Source organism: Artemia franciscana, chromosome 12 (assembly GCF_032884065.1).
Source record: "Artemia franciscana chromosome 12, ASM3288406v1, whole genome shotgun sequence".
Classification (NCBI taxonomy): Eukaryota; Metazoa; Arthropoda; class Branchiopoda; order Anostraca; family Artemiidae; genus Artemia; species Artemia franciscana.
Window position 1 is genome coordinate 9341299 of NC_088874.1, and position 12166 is coordinate 9353464.

The 12166-nt window shown below is 32.8% G+C and overlaps 1 protein-coding gene across 4 annotated transcripts in view; it reads left to right on the forward strand.

Moving 5' to 3' along the window:
- Positions 1 to 11546: 11546 nt before the first annotated feature.
- The window catches only part of LOC136033648 (anoctamin-1-like), a 69173-nt gene continuing 68553 nt past the window's right edge, over positions 11547 to 12166 (forward strand). For 3 of the 4 annotated variants that reach the window (XR_010618985.1, XM_065714466.1, XM_065714468.1), the window contains exon 1: positions 11571 to 11709. Coding sequence is in view for 3 of the 4 variants with exons in the window: in XM_065714466.1 (XP_065570538.1) it covers positions 11691 to 11709 (19 nt within the window). In the remaining variant the exon portion in view is untranslated. Of the gene's footprint in view, positions 11710 to 12166 lie in introns of all 4 variants that reach the window. The other variant, XM_065714467.1, reaches the window with a different exon arrangement.

Genomic DNA, 12166 nt, shown 5'->3' on the forward strand with positions numbered 1-12166 from the left:
TAAAATGCGCTGCTGAAAATGTTTAGTGAGAAAAATATCAATTGTAGCTGATTCAGGAACGGTAATTTTTATTTCAATTATCCTTAATTTTTAAATTCAATCTTGCACCATACAGATATATTGAGAAGGAAACCGAAACCAAATGAAAATAATGTCAGGTTAAAAATTACTTCAGAAGGCATGGAGGGGAGTGGGGGGGGTCAGCATTTCTTATCTTATTTTCCGCTCGTTCTTAGGTTGACCTTATTATTTCTACTCGTGTGAGGTTTCATTTAGTTACTGATAGTGTTTATGGTGGTTTTATCCGTGGAAATTTTTGACTTCATTTCTGCTCATTTTTTGGTTTAATTAAGCTCTTTAATTTTCTTCAAAAAGGTTATTTTGAAGGAAAAAAATTTAGATTAATTCTATTCGTGATAAAAAACCCCTTGGGGGGTTTTTTATAAGCATATAAGGAAAAAAATCAAACATCAACTGTTACTAAAATCCATTTTCGCAGTTTTTTAAGATTTGGCAAAATTTCTTTTGGCAGTTTTTTAAGATTTGGCCAAATTTCTCCTTATTTACTTACAGTACCATGAATATTTTAATTACATAGGCTAGAGTTTAAACTGACAAAAAAGGTAAATAAAAGGTAAATATACCACACCAATATATTTAAGTGACTAGTGCTATGTACGAGAATAATACTGGTGCAATTAAAGTAGGAAATAAGGCTAACAGCTGGTTTTGCATTAAATCAGGATTTAAGCACGGTTATGTTGTATCCTCCTTTACGTAGATTATTTTGATGTACCTTGTCTTAAGGAGCCCAGGAAAGGCAAAGGGAGAACCAGAGAATCAAATGGGGAGGAAAATTCTCCTGGACTTAGATTATGGACTCCGGAAAGCGGATGAAAACTTACTAGATGTTTTCCAGAAAAATTACCTACAGATTATTCTGGGTATCTGTCTGACTAACCGTATTTCAAACAGTAGGTTGTACAAAAAATGTGGTTCAATGCTACCTTTTAGGGCTATAATAAAAGAAAATTACTTCAAAGACCATACTGCCCTCCCATGACTAAAGTATAACAGTTGAAAATAGGGATGAAGCCTTTTAATCGACAGTGAACAGATATAAATTTTTAAATGGATATTTTGAACACTTATACAGTGTTCATCATCAGCAGTAACACTAAAACACATCAGTAAAAAAGAACGAAATCTCATCTCACCTAAGAGCTATGACGTCTGCTCACCTGATATGTCAGATAAATCTAATGAACCAGAACCGAAAAGGTCAAGGAGTCTTGCGTCCAATACACAAATTTTGAGGAAGACATATGGTTGACGTAATTTCAGTATGGAATTATGGGGAGGAGGAATTAAAAGGTATTTTAGAACATCTTAACTTTTTGGGAGGTGATTTAAAATTTACAATAACATTAGAAGAGGATATGAAACTTCTATTTCTGGATGTTCTTCTCTTAAAAGATGAAAATAGTCTGGATTTTTAAATTTATAGAAAACCTAATAACAATAATAGATTTTTGCCATTTTTCTCCTGTCATGCTCGCCAAGTAAAAAATGTTTTAATCATCTCCTTAACTGACCGCATTTTTAGAATTTGTTGTCCAAATTCATTGAGGAGAAATTATTGTTATTAAAAGAAATTTTCGTAAGTAACCATTATCCAGGCTGGTTAATTGACCAGACTTTTTCAAAAAGAAGGAAATTTTTTTTAGAATTTTCTAACGATATTCTGGAAACAGCAGAAAAGAAAGATGTTTTTTGTTTTTTACCATATGTTCCAGGGCTGAGAGGAAAACTTAAAAGAATTCTAGAAAATGATGGTTTAAAGGCAGCTTTAAGAGGTAGTAATACTTTGGCTAGCCAATATATCTTATTTGAATCAATAAAGAGAAAAAATTACAGAATAAGAAAAGTGCGGACCGAAAGTACTTCCATCTATTATTTCTACCCATTTCTGTTCGTGATTTCAGCTGAGTTTATCATTCGTTTTATTGCACCTGGGATTGCGGTAGTGAATTAGTATCAGATATACCTCTTAAAATTTAACTCTCAAAATTTAAAAAGTTCTCTCATTGCTAAATAAATTTGACTTTATCCTTTGCTTCTTTCTAAGTGGGTACGTTAGAAACTTGGCCTATGGCAAGAAAGTCACCTTTTGAACTAAGACAGATAGATTGTTTTGTTCGACGGCAGTCGATAGCTCTTGATGAGCTGATCAAACTACGTGTCATTTGTTTTTTGGTAAAAAAAGTTCTTCAAGAGATATACAAGTTTGAAAGTTGGGCTGACAACTTCAATAGTAAGGTACACATTGAAACCAAAAATAGGACAATACGGAAATGGATTCAAATATACCTCTTAAACCTTAGAAGTTCTCCCATTGCTAACGAAATTAGAGCTTATCCTTTGCTCCTTTCTAAGTGATTATATAATAAGGCTGTCGGAGTTGAAACAACTCTTAAAAGCCTGGGGACAAGGATTTTAAGTTATATTTGGGGGGAGGGTGGTATCAGGATTTTTATTGAGGATATGGCTGGATAAATTTTCAAAAAGCCTCAATTTATTAGAAATTGAAAATTCTATTTTCCTTTAAGATTCAGAAGTGATTTTAGGGCATTTAGTCCCCCCCCTTTCCATCAAATTAATCTGGTCAAAATTGTGAGAAAACCATTTTGATTAAAATAGTCGCAAGAACATGTAAAAATACCTCCAGGATTGACCTTCCCCCACTCAGAGCTCAGGGCAAGGGTTGCAATTATATCCCAAGGGTATATATGGTTTTCAAGGACTGAGTTGTCGTATAAACTACGAATGGGGCTCATTTGATAAGAAATTTGGAGTTATAGCGTCTTTTTTCCGATTAAAAACCGATTGAACATTAAAAGATCCCACTCCCCACGCCAATCATTTCCCAAAATGCATCCAACCAAAATTATTAGGTAACCCTCTTGTTCTGTATTGCTGAAAAATCCAATGATTATGTCTTTGGGGATATCACCCGTCTCCACAGCTTTCAGGGCTAAGGCTTAAAGTTTGGCAATCTGTCCTCTATTGTTTACATATAATATATGTTGTTGAGAAAGGTTGGAATGCTTGACCTTTAATTTCTCAAAAGACAACCGGCAATCAGGTGAACTTTTCAGAGAATGTGCAGGGATGCGCTACACAAAATCAAGGCACAAGCATCTGAGGATACGTTTAGGAGAAAGCTGAAATAAATCAAGACATACAATGCGCATATAGATTTCCGACACAGGAGTATCAGCAATATTCTCTGAACAGCATAGCTTATTATAATAAAACTTTTTGGGTATCATGTCGGGGACGTTCAACTAACCAATAAACAACATATACCTTCTACTACTTCTATGAATTTTGATGCTACACCTTTTACTACTAATGCTACTAATACAATATCATTACTGATATTACTAATATATTATTACTATTAAGGCTAGGTGTATAAAGGTGAAAATTTGAAAAAATTCAGACAATTTTTCGATTTTAGGAAGAATATGAATATGTAGGTTATCAAATGGATACATTGGCTTTGTCATAGCATAGGCTAACTGTATTAAGTTCAAAGTTTCATTGGTTTATGGGAGGTATGTCAAATTATTCATTAGATAATATTTTGATACTATTGCTGCCACTAGTGCTAGTTCTATCACTGTTAACAATACTGCTGCTGTAACTACTATTAAAGCTATGTTTAAGGGCAGGGCACGAAGGTGAAATTCTCTGGGAATATTAAGGAGGAAAGGTGAACAGGCCTCTCAAAGCCTGAAGCCGTCAATGGGATCAGATTGCTTACTGGTACTAGTGGAAACAACATCAACAGCAATCATTGGAACTCTGTTATGATCTAAGCTGGTTTCTTCATCGTTGGAGGGGTGTTCTACATCTCCCCAGGACTGAACCGCCTCCAGAAGAAGGCCAGATGCACTTAGTTTCGGAATCGAGTCATGAAAAGGAGAAATTGGCCGAAAATATATATATATATATATATATATATATATATATATATATATATATATATATATATATATATATATATATATATATATATATATATATATATATATATATATATATATATATATATATATATATATATATATATATATATATATATATATATAAATTTATATATATATATATATATATATATATATATATATATATATATATATATATATATATATATATATATATATATATATATGTATATATATATATATATATATATATATATATATATATATATATATATATATATATATATATATATATATATATATATATATGGGAATTATACTAATATATATATATAACAATAAAAATAGTGGTCCATAAAAGGAACCAGTCAACGTTTTCTTCATTAAAGTATAAATAAAGATAAATGAAAGAGCTATATATTTTTCAAACTCTAAGGCAACGTCTTATTTAATTTAACACCAAATTCCAAACTATTATTCGGTTAAATGCTTGCTCACATTCCTCAGAATGGATAACGTTCGGTTTTCTTTAAAAAAAACGAAGCTACCATAGGGTTAGTCGACCTCTATCATTTTGCTTCCTTTAGTGAGTTCGTCCTGAATCCTTTCCTCAAACGCGGAAGGCATTCCTGTTGTCAATTCCCTTAAATCAGGAATACAAAGAAACTAAGCTCCCTTTTGCCTAACAGTTTCCTTTGTTGTACAATGAGAATCCTAAAAGGTTCCTGGAATAACACGTGAAAACTGTTTAAATTTGTTGTCAGTTCTGCTGTAATATTTTACATAGAATTATTTCAACCTCTTGCCACCATTCGATTGTTTTTCAATCGTGTTTGCACCCATTGTTTCAAATCATGTTCAAGATTTGCAAGATACAGTAGTTTTTTTTTTATTTTCTTATTGAAGGCATTTATTTCTTTTAGCTAGTAAAGACAAAATTTATATATTTTTCAAATATGACTATAACTAAAAACAAAAACCGACAGTTATTTTTAAAAGCAAAATATCTTAAGGCAATACAACCTAATACCCCTACTATTGGGCTTACAAATTTTGCATCAACTAAATGTAAGCCACAGCAAAAAAAAAAACATTGAGCAAAGAGGATTTAAAAATAGATAAACTTACACTATAGCTCGAATTTACCTGGGCTGTTGAAAAAGGTTTGTCAAAATTTCAAGTTAAGAAATGGCTATACTACCTTCTATCAAAAGTTCTAATAGGATTTCTGTACGTGGTTAATATTACAAATGAACTAAGAGGAAGTCTTTATTCAGATTTGCAGTTTAAGGAACGGTTGATATTTTGTTATAGTAAAGTTACAGTAAATGATGCATTTTTTTAGTAGCTAATTCTGCCAAGGATGATACAGATTTGGCTGCATACATAATCGTGGATCTGAGTGATGTCTAACTTCTGCCTTGATATTTTTTTTTTAAGCAGGGAGTGACAAGCTCCCATCTGGAAAAAATTTGTAATCATGTACTTTTTTCCAGGAGAAAAATCAAAGATATTTTTTGTTGTCCGTTTTTTTGGGATGATACAGAATTAAAAATTGTTGTGCATCTTCTCAGTAACCAAAAAAGACTGGAGAGCAATTAACTCTCCACTCACGCCCTTTTTTCCCAAAGTCATCCGATCAAAATTATAAGATAACATAATTGAAAAGCTCTTTTATAGTACTTTTAAATGTGAGGCATATACGAAGTTTTTCTGGGGGGAAGAGAGGGGAAATCGTCTGCTGGAGAATTTTCCATGGGGAAAATTTTCTGTGAGAACAAATTTTTTGGGATGGACTTTTAAGAATAAATTTTACAGTGGAGGAATTTGCTAGAATTTCTCCATGAAATGCTTTTTATTTGTCTTACTTTCTCTTTGACAGATTTTGCACATCAAAATATTCCTGCAATCTTTTCCGTAGAAGATTTTTGGTGCGATTTCGATTGTCTGTGTTGTTTCTTCTTTGGGAGATATTTTCCACGAGAAAAATTTTCAAAGGGGAAATTTTCCATGGAAGCCACTTTTTGGTAGAAGATTACTAGAAAAAAGATTTTACGCAGGCAAGATTTCCTAGAAGATTTGGGGAACAATCAAAAATTTAAGTCTTTTTCAAATGGAAACATGCTACGGATACTCTTTCAGGCGGATTTTTCCGAAAGAAAGATTTCAGGGGGAATCTAGTCAGCAAGATGGAGTTTTTTAGATAGAATTTAATGAGAAGAGTAGGGTTATTTTTAGATGCAAAAACTTTACGTAGAGAAATTTTACAAATATTAAACAAATATGACCAAACATTAAACAAATCAAAGTTTTTTTGACTGAATCATATATGTAATTGAAACCTTGCGTAACTTACATTCCTGGTATTGGGGGGTATATTAACCCTGTACGCTTTTTTTTTTCTTTACGTTTTAACGATTTTTAACCAAAGGGCAATTTTCAAAACTGTGATTAAATACCTTAAGGAAAAGAAAGTGTAGGGTGGTCGGTCGCCAACTTATCACTTTTGAAACTTAAAAAGAGTATTAGAGCTGTTCTTTCTGACTGAAAGAAATCTTCTGGCAATTATATATTCAATAGCACTGGGAAAAATGCATAAACCAAAAAGAACTTCACTAAAAAATATAACAAAATAGGCTTTTTTAAAAACTGGGCTGCTATAAAAAAAAAAAAAACGAAAACAGTTTTCTTTTAATGAGTCTTGGGAAGGCTAAAGGTAGAAGATATTCTATTGGAAAGATAATGTTTATCTAAAAAACACTACAGGATACGAGTAAAAATAGTCCAGGCTCCAATAGACGAAAAAAGGTGTATTTTTTGGCTTTTCAGATGGAAATCTTCCATCCAATACAACAAGGCAAACAGAGCCTGCCAGTTGAGGATATACTTAAAGAAAGTTCCTATAAGTGATGGATGAAAATTAAAGGCCCTAGTTTATCGAAAAAGAAAATGCATTACATAAGCAATGCATATGACATAGCCGATGTATCCATTTGATAACCTACATACTCATATTCTTCCTGAAATCGAAAAATTGTCTGAATTTCTTCAAATTTTCACCTTTATACACTTGGCCTTAATAGTACTAATATAATAGCAATAGCAGTAATGATATTGTATTAGTAGCATTAGTAGTAAAAGGCGTAGCAGTAAAATTAATAGAAGTAGTAGAAGGTATATGTTGTTTATTGGTTAGTTGAACGTCCCCGTCATGATACCCAAAATGTTTTATAATAATAAGCTATGCCGTTCAGAAAATATTGCTGATACTCCTCTGTCGGAAATCTATATGCGCATTGTATGTCTTGATTTATTTCAGCTTTCTCCTAAACGTATCCTCAGCTGCTTGTACTTTGATTTTGTGTAGCACACCCCTGCACATTCTCTGAAAAGTTCACCTGATTGCCGGTTGTCTTTTGTGAAAGTAAAGGTCAAGCAACATATATCATATGTAAACAATGGAGGACGGATTGCCAGACTTTGAGCCGTAGCCTTGAAATCTGTGGAGACTGATGATCCCCAAAGACATAATCATTGGACTTCAGCAATACAGAACAAGAGGGTTACCTACAAATTTCGGTTGGATATATTTTGGGAAATGATTGGCGTGGGGAGTGGGATATTTTACCATTCAATCGCTTTTTAATCTGAAAAAAGACACTAGAACTCCAAATTTCGCATCAAATGAGCCCCATTCGTAGTTTATACGGCCACTCAGTCCGTGAAAACCATATATACCCTTGGGACATAATCGCAACCCTTGCCCTGAGCTTTGGGTGGGGAACGGTTAATCATGGAAGCATTTTACATGTTCGTGCGACTATTTTAATCAAAATGGCTTTCTCACAATTTCGACCAGATTAGTTTGATGGAAAGGGGGGGGGGACTAAATGCCCTAAAATCACTTCTGAATCTTAAAGGAAAATACAGCTTTTAATTTCTAATAAATTGAGGCTTTTCTAATGTTTATCCAGCGATTGCCTCCATAAAAAGCCTGATACCGTCCTCTCCCCGAGTATAATTTAACATCCTTGTCCCCAGGCTATTAAGAGTTGTTTCAACTCCGACAGCCTTGTTACATAATCACTTAGAAAGGAGCAAAGGATAAACTCTAATCTCTTTAGCAATGAGAGGACTTTTTTAGTTTTCAAAGTTAAATTCTAAGAGGTACATCTGATACCAATTCCCTACCGCAATCCCAAGTGCAGAAAAAACGAATGATAAACTCAGCTGAAATCACGAACAGAAATGGGTAGAAATAATAAATTGAAGCACTTTTGGTCCCCACTTTTTTATTCTGTAATTTTTTCTTTTTATGACTCAAATAAGACATATTGGCTAGCCAAAGTATTACTAACTCTTAAAGCTACCTTTAAACCATTACTTTGTAAAATTCTTTTAAGTTTCACTCAAACCTGGAACATATAGTAAAAAACAAAAAACATCTTTCTTTTCTGTTATTCCAGAATATCGTTAGAAAATTCTACAAATTTTTTCCTTCTTTTTGAAAAGGTCTGGTCAATTAACTAGCCTGGATAATGGGTTACTTACAAACATTTCTTTTAATAACAATAATTCCTCCTCAATGAATTTTGGAGAACATTTTCTAAAAATGCAGTCATTTAAGGAGATGATTAAACCAATTTGTGCTTGGCGACCATGACAGGAGAAGAACGACAAAAACCTATTATTGTTCGTAGGTTTTCGGTAAATTTTAAAATCCCGACTATTTTCATTTTTTAAAGAAGAACATCCAGAAATGGAAGTTTTATATCCTCTTCTAATTTAATTGTAAATTTTAAATCACCTCCTTAAAAATTAAGATGTTCTAAAAAAAACCTTTTAATTCCTCCTCCCCATAATTGCATACTAAAATTATGTCATCCATATATCTCCCTCATAATTTGTGTTTTAAAAATATGAATCTAACGCTAAAAAACATTTTCTACAAAACAATTTTCAATGCTACAGTGGATGCAAATCTCCTTAACCTTTTCGGTTGTGGTTCATTAGATTTATCTGACGTATCAGGTGGGTAGAGGTCATAGCTCTTAGGTGAGATGAGATTTCGTTTGTTTTTATTGATGTGTTTTAGTGTTACTGCTGATTAAAATGTTTCATCCCTGTTTTGAACTGTTACACTTTAGTCATGGAAAGGCAGTGTGGTCTTTGAAGTTATTTTCTTTCATGATAGCCCTAAAAAGTATAATTGAACCACATTTTTCGTACAACCTACTGTTTGAAATACGGTTAGTCAGACAGATACCCAGAATAATCCGTAGGTAATTTCTCTGGAAAACATCAAGTAAGTTTTCATTCGCTTTCCGGAGCACCCATGCTTCAGAGCCATATTTGACCATTATCATCACTGCATTCAATATTATAATCTTGATTTGCAGACTTATCTTCTTATTCCTCCAAACTTTTTTTTAACTGTGAAAAACACCCTGAGACTTGGCGATTCTGCTTTTAACATCTTCACCACTCCCGCCGTCTTTACTAATAATACTATACTACGAAGGTAATTGAAGCTGCCCACCTGATCAATCTTTTCGTTACCCGACGTCAGCTTTTCGTCATCACTTATTCCTAACCTTAGTGACTTAGTCTTCTTAACATTAATTTTCAAACCTATTCTAGTACTCTGAACTCTTAAAGCACTTTCATTTAATATGCTTAAATCATCAGTATTATCTAAGTCCAGGAGAATTTTCCCTCCCCATTTGATTCTCTGGTCTCCCATTGCCTTTCCTGGGCTTCTTACCACAAAGTTCATAAAAATAATCGACATAAAGGAGGATACAACAAAATCCTGCTTAACTCCTGATTTAATGCAAAACCAGCTGTTAGCCTCCTTTCCTACTTTGACCGCAACAGTATTAATCTTGTACATAGCACTAGTTACTTTAACATATTTTTCTGGTATATTTAACTTTTACTCACCTTTTTTTCCAGGTTAAACTCTAGCCTATGTAATTAAAATATTCGTGGTACCGTAAATAAGAGAAATTTGGCCAAATCTTAAAAAACTGCGAAAATGGATTTTAGTAACAGTTGATCAAAAAACACGAACAGAATTAATCTAATAAAATTTCCTACAAAATAACCTTTTTGAAGAAAATTGAAGAGCTAAATTAAACCAAAAATGAGCAGAAATGAAGTCAAATAATTTCCTCGGATACAACTAACACAATACACTATCAGTAACTAAACAAAACCCCACAGGAGTAGAAATAATAAGGTCAACCTAAGAACAGGCGGAAACAAATACATTAAGTGCTGACCCCCCCTTCCCCTCCATGCCTTCTGAAGTACGTTTTAACCTGACGTTATTTTCATTTGTTTTCAGTTTCCTTCTCAATATACCTGTATGGTGCAAGATTGAATTTTAAAATTAAGGTTAATTGAAATAAAAATTACCGTTCCTGAATTGCTACAATTGAGATTTTTTCTCACTAAACATTTTCAACAGCGTATTTTTTAACATTTTGTTCGCTACTCGCCGTTGATCATTCTCTACTAGGCATTAGCTAATGCTTCAACCATGATAAGACACATACAAAGGTAAACTATAAGTTGGAAAGGGCGGTATTTCCTCGAGGATGGGGGTAAAATCCACAGGGTAAATTTTCCTGGGAGAAGGTAAGTTTCCAAGAGAATTTGACAGTCGAAATTTTATATGGGAAGAGGAGATTTCCCATCTTGCTTTGAAAACTGATCATAGATTAAATTCAAAAAAGATCAATTTTTAAACATAAATTTAAAAGCAACTTTAAAACTCGAATAGAACAAAAATTTCCCATGTGTGAGGGATGCTGGCTGTCCCTTACTCATTTCTCGCTCTATGCATTAAAGTTTGACTTGTATCAAACTCCTTTAAGAAAGACGAATCCTACAAGAAAGGCGGGTCAAACCCGAATTGAATGAAAAATATTTTAAAATACTTTAGGTTATTTTGTGGGAAAAGAGCTTAGATAAATCTGTATGAGAGTGGATGGGGGAGGGAGTTATTTAAGTATTGTCCTCCATGCAAAGCCTTCAAGTTTTCGTTTTTGAATCTTACATGCAATTGCACCTTGCGTAACTTGCATCCCTGGTCTTGGGGATTATGTCAACCCTGTAGATATTTTTTTTCTTCTGAACGATTTTAAACTAAATGGCCATTTTCACGACTTTGATTAAACACCTTCAGAAAAAGAAAGTGTTGGGGGGGGGGGCCGGTCACCCACTTATCATTTTTTATACTTAAAAAGAGTATTAGAGCTGTTTGTTCCCAGTTGAAAAAATTTCATCAAGCACATATATATTCAGTAGCACTGGGAAAAATATATAAATAAAAAAAAAACCTTCACTATAAAATGTAAAGAAATGGGTTTTTTTCAAATATTGGGCTGCTACAAAACAAAACAAAATGAAAGCAGTTATATTTTAAAAAGGTTTTTTCAAAAGCTTAAGGTAGAAGATATTCTATTGAAAAGACAATCTTTGTTAAAAATACTACGCTATGCGAGTAAAATGTAGTAAGACCCTAATAGAAAAAAGGTTTATTTTTTGGCTACTACGACGCAAATTTTCTGTGCAATCTAACAAAGTAAACAGAACTTGCAAGTTGAGGAAATGCTTTCAGAAAGATCCTGTAAGTGATGCTGGAAAATTCAAGACCCTAATTTAACGAAAATGCCAATGCATTGCATAAGTAAAATTAAAATTACCTTTTGTTTCCTTGAATTTGTCCTTATTTGAAGTGCCATCTTTATTAAATCTTAAATAAAATAACAAATACTGATTAAGAAAGAAAGGAACATAAAATAATAAAGAAGTCAGCGTGGTCTATTGTCGGATGTAGTATAATATTGGGCTAGTTCAGGTAGTCTGGCCTTAAATTCTTTGCTTATTCTTGGATTTATTTTTTCTATCATTTTTAAAACAAGCTGGCCTAATCCCCTTAAAGATAGATCAGCCAGTATGATTTTTTTGCAAGGATTGTTTGTGATAGGCTAGCCTTTGCCAGCTTAGGTTTAGGTTACATATAGAAGTTTCAGGATCTGTTTAAAAATCTTTACTATTTTTTTTTCAAAGTAACGGTTTACTGTTATGACTAATGAAAATAAGAAAATAATTTAAATGTATCCTTGCTTAGCATTGTTAATTCA